Source organism: Papilio xuthus, unplaced genomic scaffold, assembly GCF_000836235.2.
Source record: "Papilio xuthus unplaced genomic scaffold, Pxut_1.1 DF825946.1, whole genome shotgun sequence".
In the NCBI taxonomy this organism is placed as follows: Eukaryota; Metazoa; Arthropoda; class Insecta; order Lepidoptera; family Papilionidae; genus Papilio; species Papilio xuthus.
The window spans coordinates 15,194,999-15,214,932 of NW_013532703.1; the positions used below are offsets into that span (position 1 = coordinate 15,194,999).

Below are 19,934 nucleotides of genomic sequence, written 5' to 3' on the forward strand. Positions count from 1 at the left end.
ATGCATATACTAAACATATTCTGAGAATTTTAATTATAAACAAATGTAGCAAATACACCTACCAATGGAAAGTAATGGCTTGAAAACAATTCAAAAAAAGTAAAAATTATACGTCTCTGTCTAAAAAAACAGCCCTAAAAAGTTTACTTGTATCTTTAGAACATTAGAATTAATTTTTTCTTTTCTTTCCTCATATGCATTTCTTTAAAACTACCCATTAGTAAACATTGTAAAGAAAACGTTCAATTTTTTAAATATTTTACGTCAAAAATTATGTTTGTTGTCCTTAAGGTTAACCTTTTAGGGATTGTAATAAAACCAAAAGTGGTTATTCTATTTTTATTTATTCCAAATACCAAATCGTATATCCAGATTTCAGATTAAACCGGTTATTGTCAGATGGCGCAGGTCTCGCGCGTCGGGTCGGAGTCGCGCTGGGCAATTTGTCTGAATAGCATCTTCCGGTGCGCGGTCTGGCTTCTTCCTGTCTATAACATAATATGCAATCCGCGAATTAGATTCTATTTGAGATACAAAAAAAGTAAAAAAGTTCATATAAACGGTGGCAAATGTAAGCAAAGCTTACAAGACTGACCGTTGGTTTTTGAGACAAAAATCTCTGTAAAAAATATATCGTCTTCCTTTCATTTGAACAAACAGAGGTGACAATGTGTTTTAAATTGAGATTTTGGTTTTAGAAACACCGAGTGTGTTAATAAAATTCATTTGTAATTTTTTAATTATCCTATTTCTTACTAATATTATAAATGCTAATGATTTGATGGATGAATGGATGTTTTTTTGAAAGTATCTCGAGAACTGCTGTATGGATCTCGCAAAAATTTGGCATAGATGTTCATAGTCTGGAAGAAGACATAGATTACTAATTGATTTTGTTTTTTAATACCGTGTCTACGGAGTCGCGGGCCTCAGGCGTCGTTTAATAAATAGGAAACTAAGTATAATATAGCTATTGCAACAATCTATAAAACGAAAATTAAAATTTGTTTCTACTCAGTCAAGGTAATTTTGATATATTACAGTGGTAATCGTAACATACAAGCGGTAATCTTTAACGCGTAATTTAGTTTTATAGTAATTAAAATGAAATGGCAAGTTAGGACGTTGGATTAGTTTGTGATGGCATCTGCCAACATTGTAGCGAGCTAAAAAAATTCTTTGGCTTGAAGCCCAAATTGACATTATGTAATTTGTAAACAAGATACGTGATTGTCTCAATTGGTTGCTAAGCAGCGTAATAGTTGCTAACGCGATTGCAAATTACTATCGCTCTTAGCCGAAGATTTAGTACCTATTTCCACTTAGTATAACTGTCGTTGCTACGCTAGTGGAAATGACCTACCCGGATTGAAAATTACATGGGTATGCGTACACAGCCAATAAGCATTTTATTTTATCTTTATTTCTCTTAAATTCGGATAAAAAACAGCTTCTATTTGTTTTTTTATTAGATATAATTTCGTAGTATGCAGAATTTAATAATGAAATCTGATCGTTCTTGAAGTAAATGACAGTAAGTCAATATTGCAGTTTATAGATAATTATTTAGGCTATCAGGTACTTGACGTACGAGTGTTGATTCAATGTTGCAGTTAAAGTAAAAATATTTACATTAGCGTAGTTTTCCACTGGCGAAACAGCACAAAAACATAGCGTGCTCTTTATAAGCACCCGGTCGTGAATACTCGGTTTACAAAGTTGATGTCTTTTTAGAAGTAATTTAATTTATTTTGTCAATTGACAAAAACAATTATTCAAACATCGAATCAATAAGAAAGAATGAAATACAATTAAAATATAACGAACGGTACAATTCACCGACTTGCAAATGTTTCGAATATCGAGTGATGCTTGAATCAGCAGAATGTTTACCATTGCTTAACTACGTGACATATAGCATCATATTACACTAGAACATAGCACCTTTATTGATATTAATCATCATCAGCTCACTATAAGTCCCCACTGAGGGGCTCGGAGCCTACCCTACGTTAGGGATGACTAGGCTAAGTCAACCTCGCTGGCCCAGTGCCTGTTTTTTTATAACAGAAGGGGGGCAAACGAGAAGCATGGGCAACGCCAATGGACATCAGCAATACCAGAGGAGCCGCAGATGCGTTGCCGGCCTTTGAGATGGTGATAAGCTCGCTTACCACTATCGCTGCTCGCAAGTATTTCTTCGCAGATATATGCAGATTGCATCACGATGTTTCCCTTCACCGTAAGAACATCGGATAAATATACATATGTAAAACGAAAATGGAAAAGCACATTGGTGCATGGCGGGATTCGAACCCAGGACCTGCAGATCGCAAGTCAAGTGCTTAAACCTCTGAGCCACCGGCGCTTCCATTGCTATATATTAATATTAAAATGTATTTAGAGGTAAAAGTATTTCCATATTGACAGAATTTTTCCAAGGTTTTATAGACATCATGCAATTCTCAAGGACAGGCAGAGACAACGTTCCATTTGACGCAATTCAGTCACACCTCTTTAGTTCTTTCTATGATCGACTGATATGAAGATATTGCCTTTCTTCAAATCCTACTTAAGTATACTAGGAATCCTGACAGTTAACTAATCTATTAAAAGCTATTAGTTGCGGTGAGTGTTCGCAACTCATGAAATCCTAGTACATAATACTTATCTTCTGCGAATAAGGAGATTATAATTCTACGGCTTCCTAACAATTTAGAAAATAAATAAATATTTTTATCTGTGGTTTATAGCGGTAATTGCCAGATTAAATTTTTTAGTGTCATAATTTGTGATTTATTTCGTTAACGGTCATTTAGCAATTATATATTTGAACAAAAATTACTTTGTATTTAACAAATATTCCAAGAAATTTATTACAATGTTCAAAATTTTTTGCTTTTTAAAATTTTGGCTAGTGGCAAGTTCCCGTTATTCAACATCAAAATGTAATAAATCTCAATATTTTTTTATAGTAGTATACTTAAATGTTTGCATTAGTGATGCTTCCGTCTAAACGTCTTCGACAACACTTCCTTTTAGTTTTAGCTGGGAGCTCGAAGCTCGGACCGCGTGACTCACGGCCAGTCATCGACCCCGGCTGCGCGTCTCCATTGCACCATCATTATGGCGACCGGTGACGGTATGAAAATATAATGTGCATTGTTGACAATTCTAATGTTTTATTGATAGGTATTTCATTTGAATGTAAAAAAAGAAGGGACAGAAAAGACTTGAAATATTCCACTAAAAGTATTAAGGAGCAAAAAATCTACAAGATTGAAATTTGAAGTTATAGAGTATATAATTAAATGAAACGTATACCATGGGATAATTTCATCTTCAATTTGGCATAGATGTAGAACATAGGCTGGTAGAACACATAGACTTGTTGAACATAAAGTTGTTTAGTCAGCGCGGACGGAGCCGCGACCGCCAGCTTACACATAATAATAATATCTAATCCACATCTGTATCCAGGGGCAATGGAGCCGCGCTCACTATCCTTTGAGTAACATTCTAAGACGGTAATAAATTCTAAATGCAAAAAGTAAAAGTGATTATAAGACGAACAAATAAAATACGACCGGATTAAGGAATACTGGCTTTGATATAAACTAGTCCCGCAATTTAGTATGGTTAGATTGATACATATAAACTCCTTGTAATGTAAGACATAAATTATAAAAATTCTGGCTTTCAAACGACATTAATTTGTCAGATTAAAAAAACAAAGAACATTGGTTATAGGGTTTATAAAACATTTAATCGATATTTATTTGTATGTTAACCGTAAAGTACCAACCTTTAAAAAATCGATTTTAGCTGTGAAAGATCGCAGATGGTCGTAAATAAATTAGCCAGTTGCTGCAAATCGAAGCAATTTCCGTTCCTATATCACCTATTTATTTGCCCGAGAGGTTTATTCCAAAGTATTTATTTGCACATTCTAACAGATAAATCGATAGATTAGAAACGAAATTGTTAAATAAACACGATAAGGAAATTGTAAAAGTAATTTGTGAATTTTGGAGAAAAGAAACGTTTTCTAAAGGTATCATAGAATACATTACAATTTTAAAGTGGTTTAGAGTACTGCAGAATTCTAACGCACTGCTGAGTACATTTGGTAGTATTTCTGTCCCTGAGTGATGTAAATCATTGTGATGTTTATCTCTCGCCAACCACTTCCGCCTCCCACCTTCCGTCTCAAAACAATTTCGTTCATACTTCTAACCTAACCTAACATGTTCTTATTTTATGTACTATAAATCATAATCTACTTTCATTAATAGCATTGCTAGACAAAGGCCTCTCTATATCACCTTCTATGTTATTAAAAAATAAATCACCTTACAAATGTCGTGTAGTCATTTCTTCGCTGGTGATTCGTATATAATTTCCGAGGGCGGCAGTTCCTTGAGCCGCTCACCGCTCCTGACCATTGAGGCGGTGAGAGTCAGCGGCTGCGAAGCCGTGGCCGGACGCGGGCCTGAAGGGCCAGCTGACGGGCCACCTCCCCTCGCAACCCCCGGGCCTCCTACGGCGTCTGCTGCCATGCACGGGAACCAACCCCTACGAAGAAAGAAAGTAACACTCAATAAAGAAGTTTTTTCGGAGTGACTGCAACGTACCAAAAGGTGAGGGGACGTTTAAACGCGGAAGCCGTCGGTAAATAGTACTTTTAAAATTAAAATTACCTTCCAATACGTTCGCGAGAATCTTCTATCAGTACCAAATGTTGAGGTGCGATGTCTTATCCCTTAGGGGTTTCTTTTGGTGGGGCGTCCTTTGCAGGTGGCCCCCCGGCACCGGCCGACTCCGCGGCTTGCTCAGTACATGGAAACCAGCCCCTTCGTACAGGGTAAAACATTAGACAAATGTTTAAGCAATATTTAAATACGCGAATCCCTAAGGCAAAATTAAAGAAATATATTTTTTTTAATAAGCTAGGAGTGATGAGCAAGCCGTCTTGTCGATATGAGAATGACAAACTAAATATCGTGGAATTCATCGCCATTATTGGTGATTAATTTCAAGATTATAGTTTCTCACTCTGAAATCTTAGCCCCTTTGTATAAAAGACAACGTAAATTTTCGAAACTACTATTGTATCCTAGTGTCGCAAGTATCGCGTTGGGCGCGCTCCGTACACGTTGAATCGTCGACGCGTTTGGTCTATCCGGTCAGTAGAGGCATAGGGACTTTATGTCAACTGTATACATTTGCTTCACAATATTCAAAAGCACAGCAACTTTACTAAAGCCCGCTACACAACTTCAATTTTAACTGTATAGTTCGACTGTACAGATTAAACTGAAAGTCTGTAGTAGGCTTTAACAAGATCTTGTCAAACAAAGGAGCGACTGGTATTGGCGAGTAAAGAACATATAACAACGCGTACATTTATACGAACCTCTGAGAGTATATTGCGTGAATCGCTTTGCAACTAAAATCGCCGGGTTGTGAAGATTTACGTTGCCCGTGCACGAAGGGCCTTAATGTTACCGTGATTTTCCACTGCCGACATTCAGCCGTCCCTCTCGTTCTCTCTGAATACACAGAGATAGCAATATATTTTTGTAGACATTTTTCCGGAGTTGAAATTCACGGTTTCATTGCCTTATTATATCGTTATTAATCTAGTTTGATTATTATTTCATAAAAATAAAAAGGACTTTAATAAAGTAATGTGCCGAGGATCCCAACAATCTTATTTAAAAGGCATTTTTAATGCCTAATAACTAGTAAAGGAGATTCTTTAAAACTAAATGACTCATAAAAAGTCCGTTACCTCAACATGCTGGCAGCCATCAGATATATAAAGAAAAACAAAATATAGAAAGTCGTAACAAAACAATAATATGTTTATTTGTAAATACATCCGATAAAATACGTAGCTGTTTATTATCAGGGAGTGGATTTTAAATAAATTGCAACAACAATTTTTTTTAGAAATCTCTCGCAGGTTCAAATGGATATTGATATTCGTAAATATTTAAATGCATTTAATTAAGCACAGGAAACAGCTTGATTAAAGCCAGGTTTTGTGTGGGAATCTCTTGCCACACAGAATAACACCACACATTTTTACACAAATAAAAGTGTAAATTAAGCCAAGTATGGATATCAGTGATACGTACAATTTACATTAACAACTACGATATATTTATATAACACTAGCTGTAACCCGCGACTCCGACCGCGCGGGATTAAAAATAGATGTTGGTCGATTCTCAGACCTACTCAATATGCTCACAAAATTTCATGAGAATCATTCATTTCGGAGGAGTATGGGAACGAAAATTGTGACACGCGAATTTTATATATAAGATTTCCCAATTATAACCATAAAATCTTTTCGAATCTTTTAAAGTAATTGCTATTATTCCCCATTCTGGGATACCCAGTGTTTATCAGTCCCCATACGCCATCTATGTAAGAATAAACTTGATTTACTTTTTCAGTAATAATTTATTAAGTTTTTAGAAACATTTTTTTCTCTAACAGTTCAGTGTGTAAATTTATTGCGCTTTCGGTTTTACAAGCAATAAAATGTTAAGTATTTAGAGTGCTTGGTAAGCAACAATTTCCACTACGCAAAGGAAATTATGGAGAACGGAAGTGCTTGAGCCTAAATTTTATGATTTCAAACATGTTTTAATAAAATAATTATATGGCAACTTTATACATTGCCATTAAAGAAGGCAACATATTATTTTTCTAAAACAGATTTGTATGGCCAGTAATAAATAGATAGTCGAAAAAAATATTTTTTTTTGCATTAAAAATATAGCTTGGCATATAAAACCTATTTGTTGTGGTTTTCTGATGTCATCCTTATCTCTTGAGTGCTATAGTATCTTTATTGTTCCCGACGTATATAAGATTAGTTGGAGATTACAGATTATCGCAATTTTCCAAGATTCTGACTCATTTTAATGTTTCATTCAATATAAAAGGATATTGCCATAAACATTATGATTTAAATTTGTTTTAAATCATATTTTATCGATCATTTTAAATTTAGAAATAGCGTTTGAAAATTCGCCTTGAACGTTTCTTGCTTTCTTTTTAGATTAGATATAACATTTTACAATGAAATTTATCAAACTATCAACACAGCTTTTTGGCAAATTTTCGCTTTTAACAAACCTTACTAATATTATAAATGCGAATTTTCTAGGGATGGATGTTTGTTTGAAGGTATATGCGGAATTGCTCTACGGATCTTGATGAAATTTGACACAGATGTAGAACATAGTCTGGAAGAACACATAGGCTACTAAGTAAGATTTTTGTCAAGGACGGAGTCGCGGGCGTCAACTAGTAAGGAAAAAGGTTATATATTTGTCTTAACAAGGCAACAAACAGATATAAGCATTACTTCTCCATGATAATAAATTAAAAAATATAAAACAAAAGCGACCTTGATCGCAATGCATGAAGATACAAACTGCATTGAAGGTCGAGAAATGATCACGTAAGACAACTAAGTGAATTATCACCTGATGCTTAAACCACATTATGTTTCCATGGAGATGTTTTCAGATAGGTTATCAATATTATCGATACGATAAAATTTAATTTGCAATAAAACAAATTTGGAGTCTTTATAATCCGACTTTCGTCACATGTTTTAAACAAATGAAAAAAGCTGTAAACAAACTCATTCCTATTAACATGCATTAAGAGAATAAGATCTCACCAGATTTACATTTCCCTCAAACTGTCAATCATTAATAAATAACTAATGTCTTCCTAACTCTAACTGCTTTCAGCCGATAAATGTATGCTATCTGTTTTATTTGCTGGAAATCCTTACTATATGTCGCCTCATGGCAACACTATTGCAGTCGCAGACTAGTCGACAAACAGATCGCGAACATATGTTAATGGTGCAAAATGTTACTGCACATACAGAAGCCTAGCCGATTTTTATACGACTCAAGTATATTTCGCCCTAAAAATTTAATACACGGGAAAGAAATCTGAATAAAATTATGACTTTCCAAATTTCTACTAAAACAAAAATACAAGGGAATATGATCCAAATGTCGTCCAAAAAGCAATGATACAGATAATACGACCAGGATTTAAATTAGGGGACATTGATCTTAAGCAGAAGTGGTATTGAACAGAGTACTAAATAATCTTTTTTTTTATATCATAAGGTGGAAAACGAGCGAGCGGCCACCTGAAATCGCTGAATTGCATATGCGTTGCCTACCTTTAATCGACGGAGGAGAGGATGCACACAAAGAAAATATTTTCCCAAAGTCCATTTCCACTTCCCATCCTTTCCTTAAAAGAAAAAAGATGGGAAGGGAAAGAGGACTAAATTAGGCCTCTGCGACGCACACTCATCATACGAAACGCGGAATTGCTTCTACTTCACGCCTGTCTTCTGTGTGGTCGTGGTATTTCACCGGGCGAGCCGGGCCAATTCGTGCGAAGATGTTAAAGCGGGCTCTACCACTGTTAAAATGATTTTAGTCTACGATTATCTTACCTAACTAAAATAGGTTACTTCAACGATCTGGATATAAAAATCAAAGCTGAGATTTATTAAATGTGTAATCAAAAATATAATATAAACATAAAAACTTGTAAAAAAAATGCTAATTGTAAATTTCTTCAATCATCAATATCAAAGACTTGTTCGGTGACTTCCTCAGTTTGTGCATCAGGTATCTCCTCGTGGAGAAACTCTTGATTGGATTCTAAATTTCCAATTGTTTCTTCAACATTATTCTCGGCAACATATTCTGCAAATATCTCTGTAATTTGTTCAGGCTCCTCAATAGGTGTTGGTGATGCTTCAACGAAGGAATCTTCGGAAACAGCCATCACTTTAGGACTATGAGGTTCACTGGTTTCTTGTGCTTGTTCTGGTTCATTCACAGTATCGGATTCCGTTGCTTTAATAGGAGTGAATAAAGGCGGGACTGTAGTGAAAAATGACGGAGTACGGGTCGCATCTTGGTTTTTCGGTGTCTCGTCCAAAGATAAAACTTCTGTATTCGTTTCGCTTTCATATCTCTCTTTAGGTTTGAAGAAGTTATCCCTGCGAAAAAATTTACATCAACATTTTATAATCAATCTTTTATAATTACAAAAGAAAATGTTGTTGGCATAAAAAAATAAAAAAAATCACGTACCATAAATATTGGTTATCGTCGATAAATAGTCTGTTTACCATTTTGTTTTCGATGCTAGAGATTGCGAAGTTGTAAAAATATTTTGTTTGTCGTAAAAAAAATATAGTCTGTGATGTGATGCCAAGCAATTATAATTGGCGAGAGTGGGCAAATATTGCACATTGAAACGTTCATAGTAATAGCAATTAATTGATTACATAGTCAATAATACTTGGATATTATCCAAGAAGATATATGTTTTAAAATTATAGTATTAAATCATTTATTATAGATCTTAGGATCGTTCATAAATACAAAAATTATAGTACTCCAAAATGTCAAGGACCGAAGCAGTCCGTGGAATTTTATGGAAATAATAAGGTAAAAAGCTTTGATATTTAAATATCATAGTAATTGGAACAAGGCTAGACTTGGAGAGAATTTTTTTCGTGTTTGACACTATTTAAAACAGACAATGAATGAGGTCTGTCATAATGACGATAACATGTGTAAATTATCAAGACGTAAGGTTAAAAAATCATCAAATTGTTGTCCGGCATGATAGGGTAACAAACCAAAATATTTTTGTTCAAGTTGCGTAATAATTTACGTGTGTATATTATGAAACTGAGAGAAACAAGGCGCCATAGATACTAAAGTATACTGCTTTTATCTCATCAGACATAGGAAGGCGTGAGAATAGCCGTCAGCTCTGGACAGCCGCCAAGAGTCGAGTGACCGGCCTCAGAACAGATTCGCTTCACAACAAAACTTATATTTCTATTACCAAATGAAAATTGAAGTAAACGATAATTTATAAAGATACCTAGAATAACAATAACGTGTTCTATAACTTTAATTCTTTAAAAAAATATCCGGCTTGAAGGATCAATAGGACCAGTATATTGTGTAAAACTCTGCGATTCATGCTAAAAGTAAATAAAGATATAAAAAAACGTATATGTAATTTTACACATCACTGTTTGATTAAAAATATATATTGGCAAAATAGAACGAAAGGTTTTTTTTTATGAAAACGTGAACATGTAAATATCACCTTTATATGCCCCAAATTGTTATGCATTTTTTAATTATTATTATAATAATTAATTTTTTGTCAAATAATTATTGAACTTCAGTTGCATGCTGTAATTCAATATGTTTTGTGCTACGCGAGAGATAGCTTTTAGCTATACTATTTACGTCAGGGCGGAGCGGCGCGGTATGCGCTATTTGCGGGCTCGGGTTCGAAGCCGGCCGTCAACCTCTGCAGCTCACCGCACTCTACACCCGGGTGCATTCACTCTTCAGCAAGGATGTTTAATAATCAAGTTATCAATACTTCTATTCTATATCTTAGGCTCTTCTCTTCTCAAAGAACTAAAGCAACACTGTAATGAAATGAAGAATTTTCAGGGCTTAGAAAAAAAAAAATAGAAAGTGAAGGGATTTAAGCTTTAAGTTAATACATTTATAGTGAACACATTCGCAAATCGTATTCAATAAGACAATCGTCTTATAGTAGGAAACATTTCATCCTACGCAGTAGCCAAGTCCAGTTGAATCAGTGCATACTTCCGTTCGCCGCTGGACTGCGGTCGCGCTAACAACATTACATGCAGTTGCAACGACATCCGTTCTCTGTCTGGAACTTATCATAGACAATTTTTTTTCTCTACACACCAGTTACAGGCGAATTTATTTGCCGCCAACGCAAATGCACCAAAGAGTATAAAATCATTGATTTATAATAAGAATTTTAAATATAAAAATATAATTTTCTCTTAAATCTGTCAATTTAAATTAATTTACGTCTTTCATTGTTATTCCATTAATTTAATTTTAATGTCCCACGCATTATGAAGTCATTCTATTTCCACTATGATCTTTGACAGCACCAAAGGAGAGGTTATGTTTAGCATAAATAAAGTTATAAATTGTTTTATTTGTTGTCGCACCGTGTTAAATGGAGGCAGGAGACAAAGGACTCGTGTACGTCGGGTGTGGCCATGTAAGGATACACTTGAGAACAACCGCATCCCGGAATAGTCACACCAATAGGGCTGATCGAAACATTAATAAATGTCGAAAAGAATTCTAGATTAATATTTTCTTTTGAAAACTAGTTTATAAATTTATTTCTCAAATATTAAAAAAAATATAGTCAGATGCTAAAATAAAAAATTATTAGCATTTGAAGAAAGAGATCTTGCATTCATGATGTTAAAAGACTGTTGCTTTATTTCTAGCGTTTTCTCTATATTTTGTTGTGTTTTTATTCCAACTGACACTGACGTTAAAAAAAAAAACATCATTTGCAGTTTCATCAAGCCCTCTCAATGTAACGATACGACTGATATTTGAATAGCTTTAACTGGAACATGACCTCATTTCCACCTACTTTCTATAGCTCCCGTTTTATAAAACGACAACATATTGAATAAAAACATTTTCTTTAGAAATACTAACAAAAGTAAAAAAAAAACACATTTTTCAAGTTTTTACACATCACAATGTTACGAAATGAGGTTATAAAAAGTAAGTAACCGTTTAAAATACTCAAATGAAAGAATTTATTTAATTGTATTATATATATACTTATAATTAATTAAATTGACAACCCTAAATAAAGTGCATCGAATGCAAATAAAGAGTATGCCACCGCGACGAGCCATCGCGATGCTCGGGCGGCTTTTAAAATTAACTTTCCAACGCTTTCACTCGCTGTTGCCAAGGGACACATGTAGACGAACCCCCAACTATTACCTATTAATAGACAAGAAACCACTGCTAATAGTAACAATAAAAAACAAAAACTCGATTTATTAAATGCTGGCCGATAACAAAAACATGTCAACGTATAACGATTTAAAAAAAACAAAATTATCTATTTAATTATTTTTAGGTTATTTTACTAGCATTTTTAAAATTTATTCTTTTACTATAACGGCAATAATCTTTTCGCGTGATGTGACTACGCCATTAAAAAAATGCTATCGGATAAGTGGGCAAGATACTAATGCAGGTTTGTCAGATTAGAATCATGTTTGACGCAAATGGATTATTACACTATCGAAAACAATTTTCCACTGTCAAGGAAAAAATCATACATACATGTTGGAACCACAAACCTGGGCGATGTGGGGCGACCGCCCAGGGCGTCGGGCGTAAGTAGGTGCCAGAGTCGGATATAAAATCTTTGGAAGTTTTCTTCCGACACCAAAAAAAAGGGGCGCTCCAAAAATCACGCCCAGGGCGCTGAAAATGTTACCCACCTGCTCTAACTATGGGTGCTTTGGGTGAGCACAATCAACATATGAATCGGTCACGCTTGTTGGATTCAAGTTCGATTCCCACGAGCCGAGTGGGAGCGTTACAATACCGTCATGTGAGGTGGTCGCCATTCAACTCTACCCTTGAACGGTTAATTGAACTGATTCGCGAACTACATTCACGTAGATTAATCTAATAGATGAATAATGGCGAACGGAGCAGGCGGACACTGAAGATACTGCATAGATTTACGCTATACAATAAATGCAAAAAATATGTATGAAGTGGAGTATGTATAGTCAATTTAAAACGAAATATTCCTGAATGATAACACCCCTTATAACCCTCTGAGAATTGCGACGACTCAAATGAATTCATTAAAATTGGACAAGCTTCACAGTACAGACAGTAACTAATTTTGAAAAACTACCTAAATATCATTCTTATGATAATTCTGTTTACTTTTGCAATGGTTTATTAGTTGACTCGCAAAATGTTGATTACCTATTAAATACAATCCATTTAACAGACGCGAGGTCAGCGCGTATGACAAGGCTATAATTGTTCGCGCATCAAAACGGGCTTTTATTCACTACAAAGATCACAGGTCAGTTGACATAGCAATTTTAACAAGTTTTTTGTTTCTAAGTCTTGACTAAATCTACTAGTTGTTGATGTCAATATGACGATTACCATATTAAAAAAAATGGTTTTAAAATGGTACAACAAAATTATGCAATATGTTTTTACAATAATACCATGTAGTGTGTTCATTAAGAAGTTCTGTGAGTTTAAATCGAAACATACTAGCCTCTTTGTTATCATACTAATAAAATACGTATTATCCTCAGTCATCCTTTACATTTTCTTTGAATAAAACAGAGACAGCAATAATTCATAAAATTGTATAGTCTGTACAATTTCACGGTAATTCGTAACGAGGAATTCGGAAAAAGGAAGAGATTGCACACTGGCCTAGACTCTTTATTCACTTGATTTCAGACTAGACTTGTCATTCAGTTATGAATTTTTTGTCCGTATTGCAATTGCTTTACTATAAATGGAACAGTTTACAGTTAGTTATGGAAAAGAAACACATGAGTCATTATGAATCAAGATGTCTGTTGTCGATGCGATTATCTTACTAATATTATCAATGGAAATGTTTCAATATACGAATGGATGTTTGTCAGAAAGTATCTCCAGATCGGCTGCATATATCTCGCTAAAATTTGGCATAGATGTTTAACATAGTCTAGAAGAAGACATAGACTAGTAATTAAGTTTTTAATTAATTCCGCGAGGAATTCGCGGGTGATAGCTAGTACCGAATAATGCGTTCACAGCATGTGACATCCTCACCGCGCTTTTTGTCGGCTGATGGGTACAAATCAGGTGATTTATCAAGCCATATTCCATAGACAAACAATTCTTCATAACGTGCCTTAATCGAGGCGAAGATTGCCAAACCATATTCTACTTAAATTCTCAATTGTGTATAATTGTTAAATGTATCCAGCCAAAACACTAATCAATCAATTGACTTTAAAATAAATTAACGATTACATCGTTTAAAACAATTAAACCGTTAATAATCTAATTGCCAGTGAAGAGATTTATCAATTAAGATTGGCGACGTTTCCATGACGTACGAGAGAGGCCCGCATCTGTCATGCAGCAAATCCGGTGGAGTCATGAGTCAAGTTGTGCGACTTCCGGTGTCGGGGTCAACGCGGACGCGCAGCCACGTCCAGTAACTCGGTCCAGTTTGCATTCCTTTTAAATTATATCCACTTAACAAAGCATAAGATTGTGATGTGCATACGACTTTAGACTATAACATAAATAACGTTACACGCATGCTTATGTCATTAGAGGTTTTATGTCATTAATATTATAATATATACTAGCTGTCTCGCGCAGCTACGTAAAATTAAAAAAAACTTGATTAGTATCCTATGTACGCTTTCAGAATATGTTCTACATCTACGCCAAATTTCAGCGAGATCTGTTGAGCCGTTCTGGATATACGTTCTTTCAAAAATCCGTCCATCCATCCATACAAACATTTGCATTTACAATATTAGTAGGAAATATGTATATTAGGAGAAAGATGTGCCTACTAAGTACATAACTCTAAATTTACTTATGTAGTTTTATTAATTCATAGACAATTTAAAATTGACATATTTTAATTGTTAACCGTTAACATGATTTAGAGAGAGTAAAACATATAGGACCATGTCCATGACCTTGACAGTGGTCAAAGTCAAGTTCTGCCGAGACGACCCTGAGCGATCTGCCAATATTGTGACTATTGACAGAGGAAGGTCGCTGTGCTGATTGAAGCGTGAAGTGAAACCAAGTAAATTATCTATTTCAGCGCAAACTTTACTGTACACATTTGCCTTAATTCGACTCCTTACAATAGTTACTCGGCAAAGATTATTCATAGCAATAACACCGTGAATTTAATGTAAAACGTATTATAAATAATATTTAAGACTGTATTGAATAAATAATAACATATTCCATTACAAACAATACTACAAAAAAAACCCCAACAATCCTTATTAATTCTTAAGAGTTGTGTCTGACGATAGCTAATCTGTACTCGTACAAAGTCGATCACCGGTGACTAGTAATGGCCGACATGATGAATAAAACACATTAGTTGGCCTGATCGGTTCATGCTTCATTTATAAAGATTTACACGTGTAGACGATATTTGAATATAGGGAAGGTTACATAACCATCAGACGTTTCAGCTGATATTCCTAAAAACAAATGCCACCTAACTTTCAGGATGACAGAACTAAACTGACTTGTAAAGAAGGTATTTTATCATAATTTTCTTCAATTATATGCAGCCAGCTTAATTAAAAATTATAGGTGACCATTTGAACAAAATGGCTTAAAGGCCGGCAACCCATCTGCAATTCCTCTGGTGTTGCGAATGTCCATGGTTGTCCTTGATCACCTCCGAGTTCCAGCCGCTCGTTTGCCTCCTTCTCTTATAAAAATATAATAAAACATTCATTGTTATTTTAATATATACAGCTATTCGTTTATAAACAGCTTCAAAAGCTCGTTATTTTAGCAAAGATCGGACGTCAGATAGTTGGCATACCAGTATATGCGATCATTGTAAACAGTAGCCGGCCGCGTTTCCATTGCTTACTGAAAGTCCAAACATATCTGACCATAGAGTGGCTGTTATCACAATTAGTTCTGTCACAATTCATATAACACATACAACCGTCAGAACATCTTGAACTTTTATGACATTGACATTTTGGAGAGCGTCTATAAACCATCGCACTTTAGTTTCGTGAATTCTCCTTGGTGTCACCACTTATGTGCACTACCCATATGTATTTTGAGCCAGTATCAGGAGCAAACATTTTACCACTTAACGTGTTACAATGGATATTCGTAAAATCAATAAAGTTCTCGTTGGGGCTTGGCAGCGCTGCGTGTTGTCGTCACATCTTTCGTCTCCCGGGATAATAAAGTCTATTGTTAGAAGTCCGCGGGATGAGCAGATCTCGCTATGCCGAGGAAGATGCATTGAGCTGGTGACTGATGGAGTACCTTGTGGTAGGTCAGCCGTTACATTGGCTACTGCATGTAAATCTATAGACACGGTTATTAAAGTACTAATTAAAAACATTTAAAATTGATTTATCGAATTTATTAAAGTTCGGTCACAACATTGCATAACAGATATTTTATGTGTATGTAACACCTTTTCATAACAACACTATTCCAAGTAAATGAAATACCGTCAACCATTTGTATTTAAACCTTTTTCCATCATAAAAAGTATAATTTCGTAAAACAAAATCCAAAACGGTGATTGGTAAGAAGCTAAGGTAAGGTAAGAAATGTGCTTTGCTTTATCTATGATTTAATCTTTACCGATTATAATATTTATGGTTTTAAGTTGGAGTAAACGGACTGGCTATATGAGGTAGTATTTTGTGCCTATTTGATTTTCTCCATTTTTATGCTAATGGTGGGATGGTTTTAACTGTCACTAAACATCAACGCGTTTAAAACAGAACGACGCAAACGTTGTAATTTCCAACAGTCGCCTATCCATTTATAAAGATTAGTTGCTTGGATGCCCCAGTGACTAAAATCGAAAGTGTCGTTTAAATAAATACAAGAACAATTAGTGCACCCGCATAATATTGATCTAGAATCTAGGTCATGAATAATGAGCTCTGTGGACTTCGATGCGAATAAAATATCACTACTAAAATATAAAAAATGTAAATAAATAAAAGCGATACACCAAGAACATATATATCTACTTTTGTAAGTATGAGGCAGGGGGTCTCAATATATTGAAAACGTATGTCTAAGAACGATTTTGAAGCACTTTGGAATTATCCTATGTAGGTATATGAAATAATTCTAATATTGTTATATACAACAAAATATACACAAATATTACTCGAAATAAATTAATCATTTAACGCACTGTCGTCATAAAAATTCCGATTCTGTTTGAATCACGAAAAATTATTTCGATCACTTTGATAAAAATTTATTGAAATTGGTGCGAAATCAATAACTAAAACTTGGAGGATTGAAAAAAATACATGCGACAGTCCAAAGCATAGGACAACGCGATTGAATTAAAAATTGTAATCAGAAAGAATTATTTAATAGTTGGACTAAAGTACTATCGGAGTATCTGGTGGTATTCGATTAAAAATTACAGTAGTTTAAAAATTTCCGACCCATTGAGACGACAACGCGGAAAACATTATCAATAGTATCCAGTTTTACTGTAATGTACGATCGGACAGTGATACACGACGTATGTATTAGTTATAATGTAAAAAGAGAATTTGGGCTCGTTGCAAAGAACTACTTCATGTTTCTACAAGTCGATACCGTGAGCGGGCCTGACTGTACAATTAAAAGTGTACAATTTACACATATCGTTGTCTCTGTTTTGTCAAAGAGAAGGAAGAGGGATGACAATATATACTATACATTTGCCACGGTTTATTACAACGCTATCTATTATATACTTTAAAGGAAAACTTGATTATAAAGGTATAGTTATTAAATAACGTATAAAGAAATAAGACACATGCTTTATCAGCCTATTAAATTGTAACTTTTTCGTTTAAAAGTGACTTAATAAAAAACGCCATCGATTCTATCTTGTACCACGCACCAGTGCAATATTTTCGGCGCGCGCGCATTCCCTCCTCGTTATTGTAATCGAAAACGTTGGCTCGAACTCAGCCGGCTATAAGCTGCTGGAGTGTTGCCAGCTCTAATGTTAAAGATACAGTTAGATCTGACTCTCGTTTGTTTGTTTTAGAGCATCTTCTAACGCATCGAGCTCTTTTACAACGCAGTTACGTCGGAAGTGTTTAAATTATGTAATCTGTATGAATTTGCAGAATCAAAGAATGTTAAGGCTAGAATTTGAGAAAAATAACCTAGGAAATGAAAGGAAAGTTGAAATGGTGTTAGCAAAAAATAGTTTGTTAGTATCGTCTCCCTTCAGGTCAAATTATACCCTAATTATGATGGATGGCTAACTGCTGAACAAAACAATATTATGTCGAAATTTAAAGTTCTATTTACGTGTCCAAGTGCATCTATTACTTATTCTAAAACCATTAAAATCGTATAATAGTTTACACAGATAAATAATATTTGTGCATAGACTGATATTCAATTATTGATTTTATAGTACTGAAAAAGAAAAACATTTGTTAGGTATAAAAAGCTGGAGCGCTTGTGCGGAAACACTTACGTAAGCAACAAAGCTCGATACTCCGCGACCTTATACAAATGTCACGTGTTCTGGGTAAGTATTGATTGAAATCTAATTTTAGCTTTAATAAAATATTTATATTACAATTGGCTATGGTTTCCCCGATCGATGATACAATAGGAAGTAACTAAATATGTAACGTGTCACAGAATTTGAGTTTTATGGTAGCTTCTTAGGTTTATGGTTTACAAAGATTTTAAAACAGAATTACATAGTCTTAGTCATTGTTTACCAGTGTAAAAAATTAATGTGAGGACGTTTATATTTGGAACCGACTACGCATAGATACTGTGAATTATCATCACTAGCTGTAGCCCGCGACTCGGTCCGAGCGGAATTTAAAAAAAAACATAATTATTAGCCTATGTGTTCTTCCAAATTATATTCTATATGTATGCCAAATTTCAGCATGATCAGTTTACCCGTTCTGGAGATACTTTCAAACATCCATCCTTCCATCCATCCATCCAAGCATTCGCATTATACAAAGACGTCCATTCAATACATTTTAGATGAAATCGTTAACTCTCAGTTGCAAGTTTTATTCTAAACACATAAATCTAAAAGCATCGAATGCTACAATTTCGAGTAGTACAGCAGAAAGGGACGAAACCAAATGGGCAATGTGCCAATAAATTTTGGCTATCTTGGCTTGCTAATATTATAAATGCAAAAGCTTAGAAAGATGGATGTTTGTTAGATGGTATCTCCAGAACGGCTGAACGGATATCGATGAAATTTGGCATATATGTAGAACATAATATGAACAAAATACATAGGCTACTAATTACGTTTTATTCAATTTCGCACAGACGGAGTTGCGGGTGACAGCTAGTATCCTATTATTATTACCTAGAAACTGTTATAATCATTAATAAATTAAAGAAATCTGAGAACTGTGAACAAAGAAATGACAAAGTCAAACCTGTTTTGTCTCATGTTCTCTTAAAAGCTAACAAATATCTGATTACTAAATATGACAGATACATCGGATGTTTAATATTCAATGAATTTCACCATTATTTCTTATCCCGCCAAAAAATCTCACCACATCATACTTAGGTCATAACATTGTTTAAAGTGTTGATTGCATGCGGTCTCATAATGTTGCATAGAATTTTATTGAGCAATAATATTTCAGAACATGCTGTTTCATTAAATCGAAGCTTTATTCGTCGACCGTAAGTACCAATAAAATTTATCCTTACATTCTACTTTGATTCCAAATTGTGGAATGCGTTAAATGAAAGTACGTTTTAATGTATGTTCTCGTTATTCATTAGAGCTAGCTGTCGCACGCAACTCCTTCCGCGCGGAGTTAAAAATATAATAAGTAGTCTATGCGTTCTTCCAGAATATTCTCTAGATCTATGACAAATTTCATCGAGATCCGTTCAACCATTTTAGAGATACCTTCTAACAAATATCTAGGCCATCCATCCATCTATTCATTCGCATTTATAATATTAGTAAGACAAATTTCACTTACATTTTGAAGCTTTAATTGCATAATAACTATTCTCGTTTTAATAAACAATAAGAAATACTTAACAATTCACAAAAAAGTAACTATACCAAGAGGGCGCTTGCTTGTTATCCACTTTCAGTAAAAACCAGAGCATTAGCGAGATAGAACTGAAACTATTTATAGCGCTTTAGATTCCACACCAGCCTTCGCTTCGAGAACTGAATTCCCTCACCACCTCCAAACC

At 34.6% G+C, this 19,934-nt stretch overlaps 1 protein-coding gene across 3 annotated transcripts in view; it reads right to left on the reverse strand.

Moving 5' to 3' along the window:
• Positions 1-325: 325 nt before the first annotated feature.
• Positions 326-19,934, reverse strand: part of LOC106124715 (uncharacterized) — a 22,288-nt gene continuing 2,679 nt past the window's right edge. For 2 of the 3 annotated variants that reach the window (XM_013321638.1, XM_013321637.1), the window contains exon 3: positions 8,610-9,067. In XM_013321638.1, the coding sequence (XP_013177092.1) occupies positions 8,638-9,067 (430 nt within the window). In that variant the 3' untranslated portion in view covers positions 8,610-8,637. Of the gene's footprint in view, positions 489-4,352; positions 4,576-4,700; positions 4,854-8,609; positions 9,068-19,934 lie in introns of those variants that run through there. The other variant, XR_001228217.1, reaches the window with a different exon arrangement.